Source organism: Ictidomys tridecemlineatus, chromosome 3, assembly GCF_052094955.1.
Source record: "Ictidomys tridecemlineatus isolate mIctTri1 chromosome 3, mIctTri1.hap1, whole genome shotgun sequence".
NCBI classification, from domain to species: Eukaryota; Metazoa; Chordata; class Mammalia; order Rodentia; family Sciuridae; genus Ictidomys; species Ictidomys tridecemlineatus.
In genome coordinates this window covers 93,902,326-93,928,085 of record NC_135479.1, presented here as the reverse complement: position 1 = coordinate 93,928,085, position 25,760 = coordinate 93,902,326, and the positions used below count along the sequence as shown (strand labels likewise).

The 25,760-nt window shown below is 39.5% G+C and overlaps 1 protein-coding gene across 4 annotated transcripts in view; it reads right to left on the bottom strand.

Annotated features, from left to right (window-relative positions):
• Nucleotides 1-977: 977 nt before the first annotated feature.
• Nucleotides 978-25,760, bottom strand: part of Agtr1 (angiotensin II receptor type 1) — a 42,956-nt gene continuing 18,173 nt past the window's right edge. For all 4 annotated transcript variants that reach the window (XM_005325721.5, XM_078043477.1, XM_078043478.1 and 1 more), the window contains exon 3: nt 978-2,997. In XM_005325721.5, coding sequence (XP_005325778.1) covers nt 1,868-2,950 — 1,083 coding nt within the window. In that variant the 5' untranslated portion in view covers nt 2,951-2,997 and the 3' untranslated portion in view covers nt 978-1,867. The remainder of the gene's footprint in view (nt 2,998-25,760) is intronic.

Genomic DNA, 25,760 nt, shown 5'->3' with positions numbered 1-25,760 from the left:
TTAGCGAACACCCCTTGGTGCTGAGGCTGTGGTGAGATTCGTTCACACACAGTTGGTGGCATTATAAATTATTACAAGTTTCTGGGAAATACTTGGCAATGTGTATTAAGAATATGAAAATGTTCAGAGTGTCTACTCAGTTGGGCCACGTGGAGGAGGGTGAGGAATTATCAGATTCATCGCTCAAGGGCTCATCTCAGTGTGATTTATAACACTGAAAAATAGTCTGAAAAAAGTTAAATGTTCCAATTTGGTGACTAGCTAACTACATCAGGGTGTGTCTGTATTTTGTAACATTGTGAAAATACTAAAGTGTTTTAGCAAATATTTAATGGGTTAGAAAACTACCATGCTATCATGTTAATCTAAAAAAAAATTGTATACAAAATTCTGTATGCATTATGGCTCCAGTGTCATAATTTATATATGTATATGTGTATGAATACAAAAAAGTAGAAGCAAGTAGGCAAAAACATTAAAATGATCATTTTTGAGTTGGGAAACTAAAGATGACTTTTTTTATGCTTTTCTATGTCTTCTAAATTTCCCACAATGATCACATATGTAATTAGAAAAATCCCACTTAAAATTCATGAATAAAATTATGTATTATTATTATTATTTTGTGTGTTTAGGGCTGGGGATTGAACCCAGGGCCTTGTGCATGCAAGGCAGGCACTTTACCAATTGAGCTATATCCCCAGCCCCAAATAATGTATTATTTAAATTTTATAAGAAATAAGAATTATTTTTGCTATTGTATGGAAAACTAAATTTCAACACAATGTGTTTATTCCATGTTGTTCAGTAAGGGAACAATTTTCTTTGTCTTTTCAATGGTGGGATACAAAAATTGATACCTAGCGGAATTAAGCTATCAGTTGAGTGAAACTTTAAATGAAAATACAATCATTCTTATCCACATTTATCCTATTTTAAAAATAAATAAGCATCTCTATTAAGTAGTGAACACTAGATACATTACAATAAAATTATTTTATTTCAAGGTAAATATAACTTTTCCAGCTTTTAATCAAACAACAGCAGTTTAGAGATGTACATATATATGTAGAATATATACTTTTTAAAAAACAGTAAGGCATACTTTATGACATATAATCTTTTAACCATAAACTATACACATTTCTCAGATATGAAATGGAACTAACAGGACTAGGAAGACAGAGCCACCAGGGATCTGGATAACAGCTTTACAAATAGTTTTAACTTTTATGCAATGACTTAAGTGACAACATTGTACAACTAAGCCATCTGGCTGGCACAGTTTTGGTAGTGTGGATCTCTAAGACACTGACTGAATTTCACGAAAGGTTCTGAAACTTGATAACTACTGCTTAGCTAGTCCTTGTTCCAAATGCGTAGTAGCAGGAAGGAGTGACCACCGTTGCTAATGGCTAAACAGGCACCAAAGCTTCACTGCCCTGCGGAAAATGGGCAGAGCAACTTTGAACTCCCAGGGATCTTCTGTTGCTCTTCTGAAGGTTGAACATATTCTAAGTACCTTTATGTGGAAATTAAAAAAAAAAAATGACAGAACAAGAGGAGATGGGAGATTGCATTTCTGCCGGTAAAATTTTCCTAATTAACACATCCATCCAGTTTGTGATATTGTTCTGGGAGCAGCGGTGATCTGTTTAAGGCAAACCATGGGAAAGCGTGGCTTTGCTTCATTTTGTGGCAAAGGGAAAGAAAAGCTTTTGTTCAGAGCTTTAGAAAAGGAGCATCAGTGCACTTAATCAGCGATCTGCTTACATTCAGAAAAGAGGCGAGTGCTCATTCGGTAGTGAAGTGCTATAGAGGAATGTTTCCCTAGCTCTTCCTTTCACAGGACTGCTTCACAGACTTGTCACTCGATCTCAAAAGGCGGTGGCGCCGACTTCTTGGTGGAGGAGCTTAAATTATCGGAGTGGCGGTAGGAGAGCGTGCTCATTTTGGTTGATAGATTTGAGTGGGTCTTGGGCTTTGGGGGAATGTATTTCAGAAGCTGGAGAAAATATTTTTTAAATTTCTTCCCCAGAAAGCCATAGAAAAGAGGATTGAGGCAATTGTTAAAATAAGCAATGCATATGGTGATGGGCATGGCTGTGTCCACAATATCTGAGATTTTACAGTTGCGTATGACGCCCAGCTGAATCAGCACATCCAGGAAGGTGAAGATTTGGTGGGGAACCCAGGAGAAGAAAAAGAAAAGCACAATTGCCATGATGATCTTAAAGATATCATCATTTCTCGGCTTGTTCTTCTGGATGGCATAAGCCTTCTTGAGGGCCTTCCAAATCAGAGTGTAACTTGTCAGAATAATCAGAAAAGGAAAGATGAAACCCAGGACGTTTTTGGTCAGGCCCATCCCGACGGGGACAATTGAGTTGTTGGCCTCATAATGGAAAGCACAAACCGTGACATTGGTGTTCTCGATGAAAAAGACATTTCGGTGGATGACAGATGGCAAACTGGCCAAGCCGGCCAGCAGCCATATAATGATGCAGGTGACTTTGGCCACAAGCATTGTGCGTCGGAGGCGAGATTTCATGGGGTGGACGATGGCCAGGTAGCGGTCGATACTGAGACACGTGAGCAGAAACACACTGGCGTAGAGGTTGAAACTGACGCTGGCCGAAGCAATCTTACACAGGTAGTTGCCAAAGGGCCAGCGGTATTCCATAGCAGTGTAGACAGCCCACAGCGGCAATGTCAGCAAAAAGCAGAGGTCAGCCAACGCTAAATTCAAAAGGAAAACACTGGCCACGGTCTTCATTTTCATGTAAAAGTAAATGACGATCACCACCAAGCTGTTTCCAAATATTCCCACCACGAAGATGATGCTGTACAGAGTAGGAATCATGATAAATATGTAATTGTGCCTGCCAGCTTTGGGGCAGTCGTCTTGGATTCTTTTAATACCATCATCTATGGAAGAGTTGAGGTTCATTTTGATTTCTTGAGTTGAAACAGTGTCAGATGCTATATCAAATGCTCCTGGTAAAAAAAAAAAAACAGAAATAACAATGGAAAATATTTTAACTTCTCACTGTCAGCAGTTTTATTTTTCAATCATACTCAACCTGATTCTTATAATACATGTTAAATCACATTTTCCTGAAGAAAGACTGTGAACTGATAAAAGTCTAGGATTGCATCTTTAACTGTAGAATATTCTGCTTTTGCAGGAATTCATAAGCATCCTCCAGAGACATGGAAAAGAGAGTCCAATGTGACTAAAACTGCCTAAAGATTTTGCTTTTATATTTTTCTTACAAGTAAGTCCTAGCTTCTAAGTGAACTGAAAACAATCGAAATCTTAGAAAACACTGCTGAATTAATCTAGTTATTCAGAACAACTTGAAAGTTTCTCCTGAGGTAAGTAAGACTAATTAACTTATCTTTAACCCCAGAAGTATGGCACAGCTGTATCATATTCTTCAAACCATGTATTTCATCTCACAATATTTACTTAGGTATAAAAATTTCCCTTAAGTGGTCAGAATATCTGCTTTTAAGTTACTGAGAAACTGGTCATTGTGAGAATATATTTGAAGAGAGGTTGGAGGGAGGGCTCAGCTCTTGGGAAGAGCATTTTTCCCCCCCTGGTTTTACAAGCTGCTACTGGCTATAACTACTTATTCTGTAATTTCCAACTTAGAACTTCCAAAACATCCCAAATCTTCCCACATTCATTCCTGCTAGCTGTTTCTGGAGCTAGAGATGGCAGCAGTTCTGTAAGATCTTAGGAAGAGTCAGATTCTCGGGAAGAGCACCATGCTAACACTTTCTGTGTTAAACCACCAGAAAGTCCTGCCAAAGAGGCTGAAGGTAACCTCACAGGGTGTGCTACAGGTGAGCTCTGAGGGGAAGGGCAGCACTGGTCACAGGTAAGGACAAGCAGGCAGGCTGGTGGTGCTGGCACATAGATCCTATGTCTAAACCTGGAGCAGATCCCTAGATGTGAGTGGCTGTGCATCCCCCATAGCAACATGCCCTGGGGAAGAAGAGGAACAAGATCAAGACACTCATGGTCTGCCTAGCACGGCTGGGCTTGGCCTCCAGAAAAGCTGGACACACATTCTAAGGGGAGTGTTCATCCTGGTACAAAGGAGTGAGGCAAAGGATAAGACCCAGTTGTTGGCTTTTAAGGAATAATGCATGATTTGAAGCCTGAGAAGTATTATTATCTGGAACACTAACAGACACCCCTTTTTATTTTGTAATATGATACTTCAAAAAATCATTTTGTACCTCTGCCTTTCTTCAAGGTATACAGTGGATTCTCATGCAACACACCCATGTATTCTGCATTTGGGAAATGTTCAAGTTCCATGGGAAAAATAACAACAAGTAACAAAGGATATAATGCATGAGAAGCAGAGTTCCCAAGTAGCCTTTTACCTTCCCTCAGTAGGTGAAGTTCTCTCCAACTCTTTGGTTCTATGTCCTCAACATTTTTTTCTTTTGCACTTGGCTTTGTGCAACCTAAATCTTTCTTTTTGTCTCCTTTCACTCATTTAGCAGCCACACACTAGCACTATCAACCCCTCATCACATCACATGCAGCCTTCCCAACATTTCCAAGTTTCTTTGGAACTCTGGATACTGACATCTCTGTCTTCCCAGTGGCCGGTCAGCTGTGGGAGAGGGGCCTGCTGGAATCATCCTGTCTACTACTACAGGTTCTGGTATATTCCAGGAGTAGATGATAAAGGAACCATGGAAACGGAATGAGTGACTAGCTGAAACTTGATGCTGTGAGCTCAGAGTGAGGAGAACAGTTTCTACAGGGCTTCTGAAGCCAGTTTACATACTGCTCCTCATAGTATCGCAGAAAGCACCCGGTGTCAACCTGAGCCTCATGAGGGACAAGCAAACAAAAAACAAACTTTCAAAAGACCCCTGGCACCGTGTGGAGGAAACAGAAGATACAAAGAAGGAATAGTTTCATAGAGGCCAACCAGGCTTTTAGGAGGTATGACTAGTTCTTCCTTACTTGCTTTCTTTCCATTCCTTTCAATATAGTTATTGAATTCATGCCAATTTAGAAGTATAATTTCCTTGGATAATTATTCTTTATTAAGAGTTAATTACTTCACCAAAGTCTTATGGGCTAGTAGTCATTTATGCCTCAATAGAGATTAATTTAACCATCTGCTTTTCTCTTAACTTCTAGTTGTGACCAGCTGGGTTTTGCCTGGGGAGGGAGGATTAGAAATATCAAAGAATGTCAAAGGTTGAAAAGAGCCTGGTCGAACTGAAAATATGGTCAGAGGTCAAATATTTGGCTCAGCTTGGACTTAAAGGCACACATCTCCCCCCACACACAAATACAGAATACACGGGATGCGTTGCGTGAGAATCCACTGGGTACCTGAGTTGCTAGAGCAAGGAGGACATTCTCTCCTCTGTTTCCTCTCTTGACCCTACTTGGAGGGCCCATAAATCAGACTGCGTCCATTAATCCTATATTTGTAGGACATAAAATTTTATTGCCTAGCCTGAAACATATAATGGAATAGGGTAGGATCAAGTTTGCATATGAGAACCAATTTAAAAGCAGAGTTTTGGGATTCCAGCTTTTTCCCAAGCGGGGCTGAACCTCTTCCACAGTCCATGCTAATTCACACTCACCACTATGTCACGTGTTGGAGTCTACTCTGAAACTTCAGTGATGTATTTATCATTGTAATGAGCATATCACTCGAGGTACTCTGCCCAAAGAACTGAATATATTAATTAGAAGGACATTTTACATAATATTTTGTAGAATGACCAATATTCCCTAACTAATAAGGAAATACATTTCCTCCTATCTGAGAGTGCAGAAAAGGGAGAGAGGAATTTTAGGGGTTGTTACCAGAGCAAAACCAAGAAAGCACAAATGTAATTAGTGCATTCAGCAGGCACTGACCATTCATCATACAGTCACTGAACACCTGCTATGTGTGGGTGTCCAGGATGCAAAATGAATCAAGTCACAGTCCTTCTCCTCCTTGGCAGTGTTCAAGTCTGGCTGGGGGGACAGAAGCCTTAGAGACACTTCCTCTCTCCAGTGTTGAACGCTATACCATACCTGAGGGATGTGGGATGCTCTGACCAGCTTGGTGGGAAGGGGAAAAGAATCGAGAGAGCACTTTGACTCTTTGAGGTGAGGTGATGACTGAAAAGCACCCAGCCAGCTGTTCAGATGGAGTCGAGACTGTCACTCCTTGAACTTTCACCTCCACAGCAATGTCTGCTAGTCACCTAGGGAAACTGCTTTTGAAATGTACAAATCTCGCGTCACCCTCCTGGAACTGTTGGGTGTGAGCATGCCCTGGGCCTTTCTGGATGGAAAGGTGACATGGGCCAGTCTGCAGTGTGCACTGCTGCCACTGATGAGCTTCTCCAGAGGAACCAGTCCTCAGGAAAGTGGGAAAAGTAGAACTGCTGAGATTGGTAGCTGTCTGAGATCGGGGACAAGTGAGTGACAAGGCATGGGGTTCATTGCCACTTGAAGCTGAAAGGATGCTGTTTTGGTGAGAGCTGCAGAAGGGGAGATGTGGTCTGTTAGGAACACTGCAATTGTGAGTCCCAGAAAACAAAGACCCCCTGCTTCTCTTCCTAACAACAGGGCTGTGAACAGGCAGAACACTGATGAAAACACTGGAGTCAGTGGTACCAAGTTACAGTCAGGTAGGAGAGAGCAGTTCTGGGGTGCTGCTGCACGATGGGGTGATTAGATAATGATCACGTACATCTCAGAAAGCTAAAAGGATTCTGAATGTTTTTGTCAGAAAAAAAAAAGAAATCTTTGGGGAGATGGATATATTTAACCTGATCTCAGCATTACACCATAGAAACATATGCTGAAACATCACATGGTACCCCATGAATGTGTACGATTTTAATGTATCAGTTAAAAACTAAAATCTAACCATGATTTAAAAATCCACAAAGGAGTGACCTCTTCCTATTTGTCCTATTCCAGATCTTGCTATAGCTTTTATCCAGGCTCTGTGGGTGTACATGAATTCCATAGCAATCTTTTGCCCCTAGGGGGAAAATATGTATTTGGAGTTAAGAGATCCTAATGGAATCATCCTGTGCCACTTACAAACCCATGTAGCTCTGGGTAAGTCACTTCATTTCACTGTGAGCCTCAGATTCCTCATCTGTCAGATTAGAATGGTGATTCTTATTGCATATGATTATTGTGGGAATTAAATGAGATAATGTGAAAGTACTGGGGATATGTTTCAAATAGTGTTTAATACATGTTTTATTTGAATCTTTACTATTATTTTTGAAAGCAAGGCAAACACTGACTCAGAATAGCCAATGGTAGAGAAAGCATGAGAGAGTAAAAAAAGTTTATCACTGGTAAGTTCTTTATGTTAGCAATAAAAGGCTAAAAATTCCAGGCAGCTATTCTTCTGAAGGATGGGTAAAAATAATCTTAAGCAGCTGAGCAAATTTTCCAGGAGTCGGGTGGGAACCTTCAGCCTGCGGCAAACACAGAGGCTCATTCACTGTGCCCAAAGCACATCCATGCACTCATTGCTCGCTTTTGGAGGAGTTGTTTTATATTCCTTGACAGTTTCCTGGGTTCTCGAACACAAGCTTGAGAAAGAAGATTTTCTGTCTTTATTATTCTAATACTATTTCTCTAAGACTTTTGATTAGAATATTAATCCCTTCTTGTGCTTTTAGGCAAGCCAAAGCCAATCTAATTGAATTGTTCATTATAAGCATCTTTTCTAATGAGTTTGCAATCTAAAGGAAAAAAAAAACACTCCATGGGTTCTTATGATAATAAAGAGAGAATGGAAAGACCAACTAATTATATTTTCGAATCATCTTCTATCAAAGTCTCTCTCTCTCAAATATCAAAAAGTGCAGGCCAGTGTTCATAAGTCACTGGCTTGCAGGGTTGGACAGCTCAATAAACCATCCTGTTCAAAAACCATTCTCTTTATTGCACTTATTTTATAATTCAGATTTTAAAAAGCATCTGTTTCTCTTCCTATATCCCCCCTCAACCCTCAGAAATGCTGTTAGTAAGCCATCCATTTGCAAATTCATCAACTCATAGATATTGGCACTGAAATTTGTAAAGTTTCTACTTGTTTCTTTTAGAAATCTATTTGTCCTTATTTCTTAGCATTCTGTGTTTTATGGGCTGTATATTTTCCTTCATCTCCTCACATATTTGGAATTTCTGTTTGCTAAGAGCCCCTACCAAATTGCTCCATTACTTGCAGCTCCTCAGATATAAATTCTATATGTCACATCTTTGGATCTACTTTCTTGGAATTTGCCTTCTTCTAAGATTAGTAATCTTGGACTATGAATTCATCTTGGGAGCCTGTGAAATTTCTGCTTGGGTGCACAGGGTGTAGAAGTCAGGGACCCTAGACTCACATACTGAAAGCAATTGAAAGTGGGTTTTTGGGTAAAATCATTAGAACTTAATCTAGCTGTGTACGCTGTATTAGTCCTTCTCTGGTCCTGTGGTCTTAACTCAAACAAAGCCATGGTCCAATATTTTGTGTTTGGAACAGGAAGAAGCATTTCCATGCCTGTTGAGTCCATTACCTTCATCTGGACAGATGTTGCCCTAATATTCTTTGTACCTAACACTTAAGTTACTTGAACACCATAAGCTATGGATTACAAAGCTTATTAGTTTTGGGCTGCAGTTGCATCCATGTTGGTAATACTGGCTGTCATGGAGAGAGGAGCATGGCAGATCACCTGGCACCATGGGGACAGTGTCTAGAACTGATTCCATGTCAGATGCACAGGAGAATGCCACACAGTCCTTTTTTTTTTTTTTTTTTTTTTGGTACCAGGGATTGAACTCAGGGGCACTTGACCCTGAGCCACATCCCCAGCCCTATTTTATATTTTATTTAGAGACTGGATCTCACTGAGTTGCTTAGTACCTTGCAGTTGCTGAGGCTGGCTTTGAACTTGTGATCCTCCTGCCTCAGACTCCTGAGCTGCTAGGATTACAGGCATGTGCCACTGTGCCCAGCTAAATGTCACATTCTTGGCTGGCAATGACAGTCCAACTTCTCTCACTAAATGCTTTCCCTGTGGATGATTTTCTTTATCTTTGTTAATTCCTGAGTGACTATTTTCCTCCATCCAAAACATATTTTATTAAAATTATTAATAGCATACTAATTAAGTATTTAGGATCCAACCTCCTCAAACTTAATGAATGGCTCTGTGATATGTCTAAGTGGTAAGTAGTGGGTCCACTTCCATCAGCCACTGTGGTCTGACCTCACAGAAAACGCAAACAGGGCCCCAGCTTTCTGCATTTTGCAAGGATACGCCATCATGGTGATGGTGGTTAAATCTTCCATCATTCCCAATCATCCCTGTTAAAAGTAACCCACAAACCCAAAGATCCCAGCTTTATCAAGAAAAATCCAGAAGTTCCTTTCAACTTATAAAATGAATTTCAGTGAAAGCAATATGTTAATCCTATACTTTAGCTTCTCGGGAATTAATCAAGACAGGTATCTAATAATGGAACACCATGCTATAATAAAACTTCACTCTAGAAATCCCAACTGATTATAAATTACAGTCACAGCAACTCAGCCACAATGGATGTCTGGGAGACCCTTATGTCCCCCACTATTCCAAACTCCTGACTGCTGTCTCCCTCACCCCCAATGAAAAGAGAAACAAGTAGGAATGAAAGATATGTGATCAAGTCTAATTCATGTGCTTTAAAAATTCTCCTTGGATGTGCTGGTGTTAGTGAGAATTCTTCTTATGTTGAATAGGGTCGTGGAAGGCTGTCTGGGGAGCCTGGAGAGAGGAGGGATCCAGAGACTGATCAGGAGAAGAAGGATCCAAGAACTAGCTGGGAAGGAGGCGTGGACTTAAATGAACCCCTGTGCTCTTACACTCCCAAATTCTCTCAACTTAGAACTTAGGGAATTGCTCCACTGGACTCACTGATTTCAGCTGATCAGCTTCTTGGCTAACGGGGAGGAGACATCATCTTAGAAATGTGGCTCGTGGTGGAGACTCTCACAGCCTTCCTGTCTCCACCCATGTGGGATTCCGGTTAGTGGGACAGCTGCTTTCTCTAATTCTTGAACAAAGCCCCAACATTCTTATGTGGAACCACTCCATTTTTACTTTTTTGAAACTCTAGTTCAGCAAAAAGAAACTATTTCATTTCTAATTCCACTTTAAGGGGCATAAGGAAAGTGATTGGGTGGGAAAGGAAGTACTAATTTGAATTCCTAAGAAACTATGATAACATTTAGAATTTATATGTATTATGAGTTTTATACTAGAGCTTATTGCCTGCATGGCAATTCATTTCAGATGAAAGTTTTTAACATACAAACCACATCACTTAAATTTCAAATGAGGCTAGTGAGTATTCAATGTACTGTGCACGTTTCTCCAAATCGCTAAACGTTCTGATTGCACTAGGAATGTTTGAACGACAGCCTGTGAGTCAGCCCTGGATGATGTGGAAGGAGCCTGTGATTCTCATTTTGACTTCCTCGATCTGTAGCTGGGTGACTGTGAACCAGTCACTGGGCTTCCCCAGACTTCTGTATTCTACAGGGAGTTAGTTACACACACACACATACACACACACACACCTCAATGCCCTGCAACTTCCAGATCTTTCTTCTAAATGGGTGTGCCTCTTTTGAAGGCAAGGACAACTTGACAAACAGAAGTGACCTATCACATATCATTAAATAGTTATGTGTCTATATTAATCTGTATAGCAGACAGTTTTAGTTCCACACTCATTTAATTAGAGTCTATATTGAACACCAGAACTCTTTATATTAAAAGCAACAAAATGAAAAGAATTTTGCCTTTTGCTCAAGATGAATAAAAAACTCCATGTAAGATTATTATAGTCATGGGTCTTTTTCTTTCTTTCTAAAAGTTAACTAGCGCACAAAGAAACTCTTCCCATATAACCTGGCTGTGGCCCCAGGAAAATGAAGTCAAGGTCATGGGTCTGGGGCCTATCTGGACTAGCTTGCTCCATTCCATTTGTGGCCATGGGCTGAGACTCTCAGGCATCTCTGCTTTGCTCACTGTCCCTACAAGGTGGAAGGGTGCAGACAAATTGGTTCATGGTTGGAAAGCAAAATTAAAAGCATGCCCTGAAGTTAAGGAGTCAGGATGATACCATCCTCTCACATGCAATATTGTTAAAATAACTCATACAAAAGGAACCTAGCCTCTGATTCTTTGTGACAAAATACAACTTGTTAAAGTTTAGCAATTAGTTAATATGGTTCAGTTGCCCAGGTGAAAACACAGTGGCAGGGACATTATTAGAAAAGAAACCCGCAGCAATGTATCACGCAGTAGTTAGAATATGACAAAGTTAAGAGATTTCTGTCCTCTGAAAGCAAATGCTTTGAGGGTGATGCTTATTTGATGTTGTCATAGTTATATTTTTCAAACTGCAGTCTTGTGTGCGTTATTATTCATTTGTTGCCTTTTTAACCTTAAAATGCTGTTAAATCAGGGGACAGCAAACCATCTGGCAGAGGCACAAGACTGGACTCCTGGCACAGAGGCTGCCCTGTCACTCACTAGCCGGAAACTTAATCTCTTACCTTGATATTCCTTAAATATTACAAAATATTTGCAATGGGAATACCCACACCTGTTCTCAACTCTACTTTACAGGTCAATATAGGTAAAAAGCAAAGTCTTTGGAAGACATAAAAACACTTGGAAAATACTTTTTTATAACACAAGTGAAATGAATTTAGGTGAAAAAGCTCAGATCTTCAAAAAATATTATAGATATTAATAGTTCTATCAAGATTTTAATAATTCTATTAAGAATTTTTAATTCAGAAATTCAGAAGAAATAGTTACCATTATTATCATCCAAGCCTTGATTTTAAACACTATAACAAGGCACTTGTTTAATGCTGATGGAAAGGCAAAATTCTAGATACCGAATTGCTTCTACATTTAATATTTGTGACCGCAAGTGTTTGGCTACAAATTGAGGCCTTTAGGCCAAATCTGACCAACAGGCATATTTTCTTTGGGCCCCAAAGTGTTCAGAGCTTTTGGAATTTGAATCCTCTGTGGTTTACTAATCCTTACCACTCTCTATTTTCTGATTCTTTAGGTCAGTGTAGTCCAAAAGAGACACACATGTCATTAAATTTTTTCTAGTAGCCACATTTTAAAAGTAAACAAAACAGGTGAAATTAAGTTTGATAATATGTTTGATTTAACCCAATATACCCAAACTATTATTTCAACCTGTAATTGATATGAAAAACATTAAGATATTGTATTTTTTTGAGCCATTTCTCCAAAATCCAGAGTATAATTCATGCTCTCAGCACCTCCCGGTGGAGAGGGCTGCATCTCACGTGCTCCTGCCCACAGGGCTGGCTGCTGCTATTTGCTGTAGGTGCTTCCCTCACCCAAGTGCCCTCCCTGTCCCTCTGGCAATGGGTCTGAGTGCTGGTCCCTGAACAACAGCAGCGGTATCATTCAGGAACTTTTTAACTTTTGTTAAAAGTGCAAATCTTCGGCTCCACCTCAGACCTACTGAACCAGAAAGTCATGTGTAGGAAGACCTCCAGGAGATCAGGTACATGTTAATATTGGATCTGTGGGCCACTTAATCTGCAACTCTGGCTTAAATGATGATAATCATGATTAACAGGCAAGATCAAATCCAATGAACAACTCAATTGCCCTCAGCTAAAATGTGTTCAGTGGGTCTTTGTGAGGCTTCACTGATCAAGTAAAAGAGACTCCTAAGTATGGTTTAAGAATTGTGCATTTAACTGGGCGTGGGGGCACAGGCCTGTATTCTCAGTGGCTTGGAAGGCTGAGGCAGGAGGATTGCAAATTCAAAGCCAGACTCAGCAATTTAGTAAGGTTCGAAACAACTCAAGTGAGGCCCTGTCTCTAAATCAAATATAAAAAAAGGGCTGGGCAGGTGGCTCAGTGGTAGAGCACCCCTGCATTCATTCCCTGGTCAAAAAAAAAAAAAAATACTCATTAAACTCTGTTTCCTTTACATATTCCGGACTGGCTTAGGGTGTGCCCAGCATGACACTGTCTAGTTAAATGATCCTTGAGCTGTGGGTGGGGTAGAGCTCCACCTCCACATCATCATTAGAACAAAGATCTACCTGGGGAGGGAAAACCTGACTCAAGTTAGTGACAGAAAAGAGCAAAGGATCTGAATCCAGTACATGCTTTACTTCAGGGGTGCTGCAGAGTCTGGCTTTTCATATAACCTTTGTCTCCTTTTCTCTGTCTAGAAAATGATATCGTGATATTTGTGATGGATGATGAGGAATTAGTAATATCTGTTCAGTTGGCCTCACAGTACAATTGAGAAGATCAAATGAGATCACAGAAGTGGAGAGTCTAAGAGGTGCTAGACTGTAGGACTTTTGTTGGTGTTAAACTCACACTATCGTGTATATGGCTCATATTTACCCTGCAAGCAAATGTGGATAAAGAGAGATTGGGAAATTGCACGCAGTGTTGGAAGTGAAAGAAGCTAAGGTACAAGAAGCAAGGGACGGACTTGGGGGAGGTGCGCTGAGAGAGACTGCTAAGAATCTGCTTGGATTGGACAGTTTTGCCAGCTTTGAAAAGTCCTCTTTGAATTCTATATCATTTTAATACATAAATTACCATGTTACTACACTACTGACTGTCATTAAAAAAATCTAGAACGATCTATCTTCTATTATTTACTGCTCCACCCCTTCTCTGTGTTGGCTACTTGAGCTTCCTAACTGAACAGCCTGTGATCAGAGCCACAGAGGCTGGGCCAATGAAAGGTAAACAACACTTTGCCAACTGGAAAATAAGATGCCGGTGACTTCTGCTTCCTGTGAACACGTCATTAGCAATAAATGAGTCATCAGATGTCACACATCAGACTCAAAATTAAGATCTATTCCAAGTATTTGTGTGCAGTCTGAGTAGGAGTTGAAAAGGAACTCTTCCCAAGAGAGCAGCCTAAGATAACACGCCATTTTTGTCTTCTCATAGTTTGACCCTTTCTAAATGTAAAATGCAATGCATTCCTTGGTTTGCAAAATGAAAAAACAACAACAACAACAATGCATTTCTTTTTAGGGCTGAGGAGCAAGCAGCGTGTCATCCTGCAGGCCCAACTGCATAAGGCCAAGGAGGAGACTTTTGAACGTTCTGTGCCACACCAAGACCACCAGCCCCTCTGGTTTTTAACTCTGCTATAGCAATTTCATCTTTTCTCACCTTCACACCTTCATGTTCAGTAGGTGCTCTCTCCTTTTACCACCAGCAACAAAATTGTTCAAGTCAGCAACTGTCAGCGTCAACGCCACTCTTCCTGAACTCTGCCATGACAGCAACTTGGGAGTGCTCGCCTTTTCCCACCAGGTATGACAACTCTCCTCTCGTTCCTCCAGCTAGCTAAACCCAACACTGCTCTGTCCTTGCAGTTACCAGTCTCCAATCTGAAGGCAATTGTGGTCGGGGAGGGAAGCCCACAGTAGGAAACAGAAGAGCACAATTCCACTCGAGCCAGCAGAAATTTCAGATGATAAGCTGGAATGATGGAAATATCTAACACTCTCTAGTTTTTATAAACAAACATTTTTTTGGCTGAACTTCTCCGGCCTAGTTCCTCTGCAATTTCAAAATCTTTACAGTTGCTCAGTTCCAGCTGAGGATCGTGGCTGTTTGAAATCATTTATTTTTTTTTCTCCCCAATTAATTTTGGCTCTTATCTCCCCTAAGATAGGTGAAGCTTATAAAGCAAATTTAAAGAGTGAAAGTGTATTATCATTCTCAAGCCTCCTCTTAGAGAACTATTTACACAGAACTTCTCTACACATAGAAACCCTCCAAAGCACTTTAAAGTTTATTTCTGGATCATTAGCCACTCATCAGATGTTAGAGATGCAGGAGATACTGCCCTTTGACCTTCACATAAAGGAAGACAGAGCATCATTGATTAGTTATGTCAAGGAGGGAAAAATATCAATTTAATCCCTTCAGCTGCAAAACTTTAGCACAAAGTGATATATAAAGCTCCAGCTAAATTTATTTAATGTACAGCTATTTTATTCTCTATTTTTGTTGACAAATAATAGCTCAAGGTATATCATTTATGAGTAAGTGAATATTTGCTATGTGCCAAGTATGGTGTTGTTTCAGTCTTTAAAGAGCACTAGGAGGGAGTACATTATCATTCCTATTTTTTCGCTGAGGAAGCAGGCTCAGAGAACAGGTCCTTACATTTTTGATGTTCTAGGAGGGTATTGAGGCTCCATTATTTTGAATGATTGATAATGTTATCTGTCCTGTGCTTCTCCACCAGGGGATGTTTTGCTTTCTAGGGTCATCTGGCAGTGTCTACACACATTCTTCATTTGTACAGCTGGGGTAGGGGTAGGATGGGGGGGTATCAGTATGCTGACCATTTTACCAATCACGAGACAGTGAGACAGACCCCCCCCACCCCCAAAGAACCATCTGGTCTAAGATGTTAATAGTGTTGCTATAGGGAAACCCTCTTCCGGCCTTACATTTTTTTTTTTTTTAAACTTTGTTAATTTTTATCTCTTTTATGAAATGTTAACTATATGTTGCATTTTATAGGTGGCTTTGGTTTTCTGTATTTTATTTTCCCAGGAAAGCTATCGATTTCTCAAAAAGATAAAAACCCTCTCGGGTTATCCCTGAGCAGTCCTGGATGGTGGTGGGTGCTCAGCAGGAGCTCTGAGCCTGGAAACTGACTGAACACCTGCCGTGTGAGGTCATTTTAGAAATTACCCTCTCTAAGCATTTTATGGGAATACAGGATTCTGCGCAGATACACTAGAAGAGTGCATTCTTCACATGAGCTTCAAGAGTTGATGGCTGTTTTCTGGCCCCAGGTCCCCACTTCCAGGAGGAGGCCACCCAGTCGGAAAGTCAAACCCTGCCCTCTGGTGGCACTGCCATCATAGGCAAGGCAGGCATGACTGAGGGCCAGAGGGCATCCATTGCACCCTTAGGGTCTGAACTGATTCTGCAATATTTGAATATAAATACAGCTTTGCATTCACCTAGGCCTTTCTTCCATGAGGAACAGCACAGGAAATATTACATGTCACCAAAGCTCTCATTAGAATTAAGCCAAGGAAGGAAAGTGAGAGAGAAAGAAGATGAACATTTAGGAATAAAGGAGCCTTTCTGGAGATTTGGCATCTGAAGAGTTTAGTTCATTAGCCTCATTTTTCTGTTGCTTGCCTTCTTTACAAAACTGTTTATCTGCCCCATGAGGGCATAGGATATTTGTTTTTATAGCAGAGAAGAGCTTTATATAAAAACAATATGAAGAGACTTCTACGGCCAAAATTCTCTGGCCACATACTAATGGATACCAATTCCTGAGGCATTTTCCTATTAAATTTCTCATAGACTAGTTCAAGAAGAAAAGCACCATGAAGTTTGAAAGACCAGCTAAATCAGAGGGAATTATACTTCTCCCTATTTCCCATTAAGAAGTCTATTCTTTTGCTATGAAACCCCCACTGAACGTCTTATCAGAGAGAGCAGCCTTTTCTGTATACTGCTGCCAAATGGGTAACATTTTAGTGGGGCATTTGAAGTCATGATATACAACTCCCTGGGAGACAAATAAGGTCACTCCCAAGGTCTCTTCATTGAGAACATCAGAGCTTTCCAAAGATGTACACAGCCTTTCCTGGATAATCAGGGTAAAACAGAAATGAAGAAAAAGCCTATAAAGTCCAAAAATAAAGAAACAATCAGATGGAAACACTCAAAATTGGGAGTGAAAAGATATGGCGAATGCTGACGCTGAATCTTAATATATAAAACCAAAAGCACAGAGGAAAAAAGCAACGTAATCTAAGAAGTTGAGAGGGAATCAGTGGACTGTAGGATTAGCAGGGATAAAAAGACCTAGAACAAACACTGGCCTAGAATTAGGAGTGGGGGGTGGGTGGGTCTTGGGGCTTTTGCTTTTCCCCTCTAAAAACTGAGACCTCAGGCCAGTCATTAAACCACCCTTGAACTTTGACCATACAAGTAGGAATGGGACTGTGGATCCTCTACCCTGCCCTGGAAAGAATGTTATAAGACAGTGTATACTACACATTCCATATAGAGAGATTAGGTAACAATAAAAACCAGTTTAATAAACGGCTGGAGTGGAAAGCTAATTTCCATACCAAGAGCCATATATTCAGCCCTTCAAATCTTAAAGGGAACACACAATTTTGTTAGCAGAGAGTGTGTTGCTGGAAACAAACCAACCATAAACTGAGCAGTTAAAAAGTCAGGGTCAGGGTTCCTGGCTCTATTTCTGACTTATCACGCAATTAGCTCATCTCATTCTCTTTTGGTCTCAGTCTTTTTTCCATCTAAAATGGAAAAAAAAAAAAAACCCAAACCAAAACAAAAAACCTCAATGCTGTCAAGATAAGTTTAAATGAAGCAGGCGAAAATGATTATGATATATTACACGCTCAATAGATATTATCGATTATTACTATCATATATATTATCAATATAGCCTATATACTAAATTGCCCCATAAACTTTACCTTATATGTAAATTGGTCACATTATTACTTATGGACAAGAAATCAATTGGAATTGGGTGAGAAGCCCTTTTAATATAATAAGATGTGATGATATAATCTGTTAGTGATCCCATAAAGCAACTTAAAAGAATCAATTTTCAAATTGGAAGAAATGAATTTAAAGAATCAGTTGTCAAAAAAATGAACATATAAAGTATAGATGATTTTAAGATTATTTTAAGGTAGAGCATCAAAAAATACTATACCATAGACCTTTGCTTGGTGGACCATAATTCAACTAATTAAATGATAAAGATCTCCTTAAACATGTAGGATTAAGAGAAAAACAAATTTCTTTGCCTGCAGCTTCCCTTGTATTCATGTAGGACTCTTCCTTGAATTATCTTGACTTAACATGTGGTAGTTGTTGTTTCTTAATATGACTCCACGAGTTCACTTTCTAACAATTATACAACACTGTAATGTATTTGGTAATAACATTTTGGGTATTATTTTATTATTATGTAAAATAATGAAAACTATATTAGGCTAAATATTTTTTTTTACTCAGAATAGGGCAGGCATATTTGTACAGTTCATTAGATCTTTGTGAGAACAATGTAACATGCTAATAATTTTGGATATCTTCATGTGAAAAGATTCCAATTCAGAGAAAATATGTTCTAAAAATCAGTCAATTCCAATAGTCCCTCTTGGATACATATGTAATTCAGTGATCATCTTAAAGTTACCAACTAAATAAATTATATGATGTCTTTATGTTAAACCAAAAATGAAAGTGCTGTTTTTACATGAAAAGCCATTTTGCAACTTGGGGATTTTCAATTTAGGCTTAGAGAGTAGTTTTATGTGGATCAGGAAGTCGAAGAAATTTCTGTGATACAAGGAAATTCACGAATCAAATGTATTGTTCTTCTTCAAAGACATCCAAGAATAAATTTGCATGCCCTTTGTCCCTGGAAACATACACAATTTCTATTTTATCAGTGGTGTTAGTTATCAGGTTATACAAGTGAAGTCTTTTACTTCATAATGCAGTGCAACTATTATTCTTTAATCTTCTGTTACCCTTGAAATAACTTAAGACTGAGAACCACAGAATTTTATTGTTGGAATGGACACCAGAGATTATATGTGTCAGCATTCACATGCTCAAATACTTCAGAGACTGGGAGGAACAGAGATGAGGGAAGTGGCCTGGTGGTGAAGGGAGGGCCTCCCCTTTCTTCGAGAAAGTCGAGGAATATATTCCCTAGCTTTAGTCAATTGTGATCATGGTGATCAGAGTGGGATACAGCTGGTTTTTAAAGATAAGTTAGAAATCTAAAATCTTATGTGAAATAACTCATTCTGAGAAGTTTTCAATTAATGCAAATGAAAAATACAGCACCAGAGAACTGAACTGAACTCTTCTGCAGTTTACATTTGGTCTTAGTCCTGCCAATTTGCAACTTAGGATCCAAGCCAACCCCCTAATTTTTCAACTGAGAAAACAGACTCCTAGCCCTGCAGGATGCTGCAGACCACATTCCAATGTGTCTATGAGACACTAAAGACTTGTAGTATACCTCTGCTAGTCAGACATCTCCTCTCCCATTTCCACATGAAGCAGCAATTGTGGCCCAGGAGTTAGAGGCAGGGGAGACACAGATCCCGTGATGGCAGGAGGCATAGCTCCTGCCAGCAACTTATTTTTCCCTTTTTATTTTTCTGTATCATTAAGGATGCTATTATGTCTCTTAGAGCTACATTCCATTAACGTGAAGTCTCCACGTGGTTGTATACAGCATAGAACCTATGATATCTGGGTGTTCTTACATGGTTAACACTTATTCAACAAATATCACCCCATGCTAAAAAGATCCTGGGACTGAGATGGAGTGCTGCTATTTCACAGAGCCACGAGGATTTGTGGGGCCTGGTTACATAACTGATGAGAAGGTGAAATTTTAAAAATTTTAGATAAACACTAAAATATTTATTCTTGAATGTTTCACAACCAAGAAAAGTGTTTCTAAAGTGAATTTTGATGCTCCAAGCATGAAATTACCTACGCATTTATGTTACACCAGGTGTGTTATTCAGCTTTCCATTACTGGGACCAAGATACCTGACAAGAACCACTTAGAGGAGAGAAAATTTATTGTGGCTCACAGTTTAAGACATTTAGTCCCCGGTTGGTTGACTCCACTGCTCTGAACCCAGGTGAGGCAGCACATCATGGCGGAAGGGCATGGCAGAGAAAAAGCTTCTCAGCTCATGGCATCCAGGAAGCAGAACGAGGGAAATTTTCCTTAGGGAAAATGAACTTGCCAAGGGATTACCCTAGGGATACCCATCTCCTTCAACCAAGCCCTCCTGCTACAGTTACCACCCAGCACAGCAGTCCTTTCAAATTAGGATGACTGATTAGCTCACAGATGTCACAATTGACCTCTGAATACTGCTGCACTAACACAGGAGATTTTTGGGGACACCTAATATCTTAACCATAACAACTAGTCTATCTTTGTGCTTTTAATAGTAACATATTTTCTAGATTCATTCACTGCTGGCTCAAGAATACAAATCAAAAAAAGGTCAGAGAGAAGATACCTGCTATGGATGAGGCAGACACACTGAGGAATTATACAGAATTACTACTGGGTATATATGGAGTGCTTCTGACTATAGTGACACTTGACTAGAATATACATTGTTTAGGATTCTAGCCCTAATAAAACTTCCTAAACAGTAAAGTTGAGTTTTTCCCCTTTGTTAGAAAAAGAAAAAAAGAAAAAGAAAAAAAAGTGTATGTATTATTAGTATATTTTAAATTCCATAAAAAGAATACGGTGTTATTTAGTTCATAGCTTGATTTCATTCACAGTGCCTTGGATGACATGGCTGGGGGCTGCAGAGGTGCTCATGTCTACATTAATTGCATTTCATGTAAACACGACTTTGGATGCTTTTTAAAACTAGGGTTTCCAGTGTGAGACAGAAAACTCAGATGGAAAGTGGTGGCCTGATGATATGAACTTTCTTCTAACTGATTCAGACAGCACCATGTTGAGGGCTGTGAGTGCCTCTTTCCTGGGGAGTCTACTCTGGAGGTAAGGAGCACCAGTCTGTGGAAGGTGGCAGAACTGCTCCGTGAGCCTCAGACAGGCCAGGAGGGCCACACTTAGAAGGAAATATGGGCCTCCGTAGGGACTACACCCCTGTTGAAAAGGAAACTTTTACCTGAGAGTTTCAGTATTAAGCTAATATTATGTATTAGGCTGCTGGGGACAAACTTGGCATCTAACGAAGAATATTTGGGGAGGATTAGAACAAAAAGTTTGATCTTAGCATCTGAAGTCCCATTTGAGTGTTTATTTCAGACACTGTAGTTTTCACCTCTAGAAATTCAATTTCAATCCTTTTTATATCTTCCATGCCTCACTTAATATGTTCAAACTTTTGTCTAGTTCCTTAAACACATGAAATATAGTTACAATAACCAATAACTACTAAGCCTCATCCTCATAAGCCAATTTATGCCCTTGTATAAAAATCTCATTATCTGACATTATTAGGTCTGTTTCTATTGATTATTTTTCTTTTCATGGATTGGTAATTTCCTGCTTCTTTGCATGCCTGGTAGTTTTATCATAAATGTTCAACACTGTGAATTTTACTTTGTTGGACATTTGATGTTTTTTTTTAAATAAAAACTCTCCCTATTTGTCCTGGGGAACAGCTGAGTTACATGCAGAATTTCCCTCTTTGGGTTTTTTTGTTGTTTTTTTTTTTTTTTTTAGGTGGGATAAGAGCAGCATTTAATCTAGGAGTGACTTTTTTTTTCTATTCCTGAGGCAAACCCTTCTGAATATGCTACCAGATGCCCATGAAGTATGAGATTTTCTGCTTTGGCTGGTGTGAACAGGCTCTGTTTTCTGGTCTAGCTAATCTCTGGAGCTCATTCCTTCTAATCCTTTTGGGCAATTTCTCAACCAAGGGGACCCTTTGCAGCAGATACCCAGGACCTTTGATAGGGGCACTCTCTCCTCTTTGGTAGTCTGTGAACTCTAGCCTCCTTGGACTCTACTGACTCCCAGTTCCTTCTCCTTAAATCAGGAGGCTGTTGGGCTTCACCAGCATCTACCTGCCCTGGACTGCTGCTGGAGGTTTCTTCCAGACAGTAAACTGGGGTGATTCTGAGGTTCCCCTCACTAGTTTCCTATCCTTTGGAGATCACTGCCCTTTGTTATCTGCTGTCCATTGTCTTGAAAAACCTTCGTTTCATCCATATGTCCAGTCTTTAGTCATTTTGGGTGGGCAGGGAGCTCCAGTTCTTGGTGTTCCACTTTGGCTGGAAGCAGAAGTCCTGGAATTTGAGATTTGATCTTATCTGCGATTTGATTTTGGAAGCACTACTAAACCTCATCCTCATAAGCCAATTTATGAAGTGGGGAATAATTAGTCAGTGGAATTCTGCATGGGAAAACATGCTAGAATCTATAAGAACACCCAAATTCAAAAATGGGCTTTGAAGAATAAGACTGAGCTTAATGAACTCTTCTTTCCTTGATGGGAATCACCCAAGTCCTTTTCTCTTACCCAAACAGAGGTGCTTTCCATATTTATTGCCCTCTTGCCAACTGACAACCTTGCCCTTGGCCTTTGAATCTGCTGGTAAAGGGCCTCTAAGCCAAAGAGAAAATTTGTCTCTGTCCAGAACCCATAAGGCAAAAAACAAGAAATATTTTTGAATATTTTGCCAAAGCTACACCAACACAGCATTGTGGACCCCATCAACAGGGCCTCGGGTGATTTTATAGCAATAAAAATCCCATTTTTCTTATTTACACCTTAATTTAAAATAATCATTTTCTCTAAACCATGAAGTAGAAAGGATGCATAAAACTATTAATGGGGAACATCTGCCCACTATCGTAAATCCATGGAACTCACTCAGTTTCTAAGCAGTACATTAACATTTGAAAAGAAAATGAATTTTTTTTATCAAAGGAAAGATATCTTCTTTCTGATGTATAAAAATTCCAACTTACTAATGTAGAAACGTGAGTGAAAAAATAATAAAATCCTATAGCTTTTTTTATTGCGTGTTTATTTAGGCCAAACCAGTATGAGGCGGCTAGATTAATTACTTTTATACTGTTAAGTACTGTACATAGTTAATTATTTCATCTAAGTCGTGTCTGAGCCAAACCTGTGAATTGCTATTCACGCAGGGCAACCACGATAATTTATGTACTCCCTCCATGCTACAGCCTGTTAATATATTATTTTTGATTCAAAACTAGATGTTAAAAGTTTGCAAGAGGCTTTTAAGGACTACCCCATGACATAAGTTCTGAAATTATGGATTTTGAAATTAAGGTTGACAACATGCTATGATAGCAAGTTATTTCAACGATGGAATTATAATAGATATGATCTGAAATACATATTCTCCTATGGTGTATTCTGGTCTATTGACTTTTAAGGTTTCAGCTTATGCTTTTTAAATTCTGCTTGATTTTTTTGATATATATATCCTTTGGGTCCTCAGTAATATTTCTATACACTTATGACTTGTACAAAATCTGATCTTACTTATTTTTCCCAACTAGCTAATCAGATTCTTAATTGTGGCTACAAGTGCCCAGTAACTTCGAGCACTTACAGAGGCGCTATAATGCTGCTCCCAAGGTGGCCCTGCATGACCAGCCTTAGAATCATCTGGGACTTTACTAGCAAAGTACTCTCAGACCCCATGTCATACCTACTGAATCTGAATCTGCATTTTAGTAAGATTCCCCAGGCGATCTGGATGTCCCTTAAAATTTGAGAAGCACTGTCTAGAGGTTGTCACTTACACTCACTTACACTTACTTGGACCAAATAGTTTTCCCTTCAGTAGCTGAAGAGCCCACAGCCCCACGCCACCAGAGAGTAGTTGCCAGGCAAGAGAACTGAGGTTGGGGCAGGCAAAGTAGAGCTGCTGGAGATATCGCTTTCAGGAGGAGCTTGTGGAATAGTGAGAAAAAAAGGCTCCAAATAAGGCAAAGGGGAAAAAAAAATGTATGTCACATAAAGCCGCCATTTGTCAACTCTATTCATATAATTTTCAGGGGAAAAATAATACAGGCCCAGACTTCTTTGCTGGGTGTTAGGTCAGAGGGTCTTTGATTGTTTTAGAGGAAAGAGCATCTAAAAGGGTGGTCACACCTGTCCTTAAAGCACTTTTTTTTTTTCATTTTTACTTTTTCTCTCTAGGAACCATGTGAATTTTTCCACGTAAATAATTCTAACCAACAGATGTTCCACTTACAATGCAGCCACCTTCTACATTATTGCCTTTTCTTACAGGGACTTTCAAACTGTTCGACCACTAGAGGTCTGTATTACCTATTTTTAAAAATTATAACTCACTGGCTAAGACTTTCGCCTCTCCATTTAAATACCTATTTCTATGTTTTCAGACTTAAAAATCTGTTCATGACCTAACACCAGAAGATAAAAATCATGACACTTTAAGAAAGGAAGAAAACATAATACACAGCCTTCCATTTGGAAAGAAACCAAGTCTCCCCTGCTATTTCTGGTGGACAGAGAGCTCACCTTCAAACATATCAGTGGCCAGTTGCAAATCAGGGGAACATTTATTTTCTGCAAAATGCCTATGCCAAAATAGTCCTGTGGATACATAAGATCTGTTTTAATTTTAAAATTTAAAAAGCATTTATTTTTCTATTGCAATGAAAGAAAATTAAGTAATCAAATTCTCACTTAGATCCATTAAGACACCAACTTGACAAATTTTATGGGAGTTTTTAAATATATACTTTGTTTTATTTTTCATACGATATCAGTTTAAAAATTAATGTCCTTTCAGGCTTGTTTTATAAGGCTTTGCTACAGTTTTGTAAACCAATGTATGAGCCTGAGTTTTCCTGGTTCAAGTTATTTTAGAGGCATTGCTTGCAGGTCTACCTACTGCAAAGAGGCCCCCCGCAAGTTTTCACTGTGCTCCCTGACCATGTGGACATTTCAATAGAGTAGCCCATTTGGGTCTCTTCTCTGCCAGCATCAGCACAGGGTCTGAGCCTTCCAGAAGACTGAAAAAGAAGTTTCCTATTTACAGGACTATCCTGAATAGAAATGATGATTTTTTTCCCCCCATAGCATATGGAGCAGGCCTCCTAAAGCCTCACACACTCATATATTCACATATTTAAACGAAATGGTTGAAAATATCACAGACCATAAAAGCTACAATTTACTGAGCACTGCACCAGGGGTTTGGATTCTGATGCTAGATTTTCACAGATTCTAATTTTGCCTGCTTTGGGGATAAGTGGCTACATTTGTTGCCAGGCACAAGGCTAAGAGGTTCCCCTCTCTTCCAGGCATTATTGCATAATGTTCCTGGTCCACGATGCCTCCAGAAGCATACACAGGTCTAGTGTGGCTTCCTTCTCACTCTGTCACTCGATTAAAACACAATAATTTGCAAGTGTTATTTGGTAGATCAGCCAAGTTCCTTTCAAAGGCTAATATTTAACAGAGGGAGAAAACCACCAATCCCAACCCGTTTAAAAAGTGTTTTCTATGTATTTGCAGGCAAATTGCCTCGTGTTTTTAGATAGACCTCAAAGCTACATTCAAGAATAATTTTAGTAAGGTCTTGCACCACTCATCTATGTAACCCAGATGATCCGTTCGACAGCAGAAGGGAACTAATTCATAGTGCCATAATTTGTACTACAGACCACATCATTTAAAGTAGTTAAGTTTTTTCTTCATTTCCTGTTGCATTTCTGCCTACGGCTGGTGGCATATGAATTAGCAATTTTCCTCACTGAAATGTGACAGAAAAAATATCTGCTTTACTCTATTCTGAAGATCTCTTTCAAAGCTCATGACTCTTCTATTATTCAAATGATGCTCGCTTATACTCGTACCCAATATCAGTATAAACCTGTAATTAAATACTAGGCACAGTGTTCACTTGCATTAAAAAAAAACACAAAATGCTGCTATTGTAGCAGTTAAACAACAACAGCAGGATCTCAGGCATTGACAAACTTGGTGGGTTATTTCTGGGAGAGCAATGGTTAGAAGCAGAGCACTGGAGTCTCAAATATGGGACCTGATGCTGACACTGGTTAGCAATGAGGCTAATTTCCACTT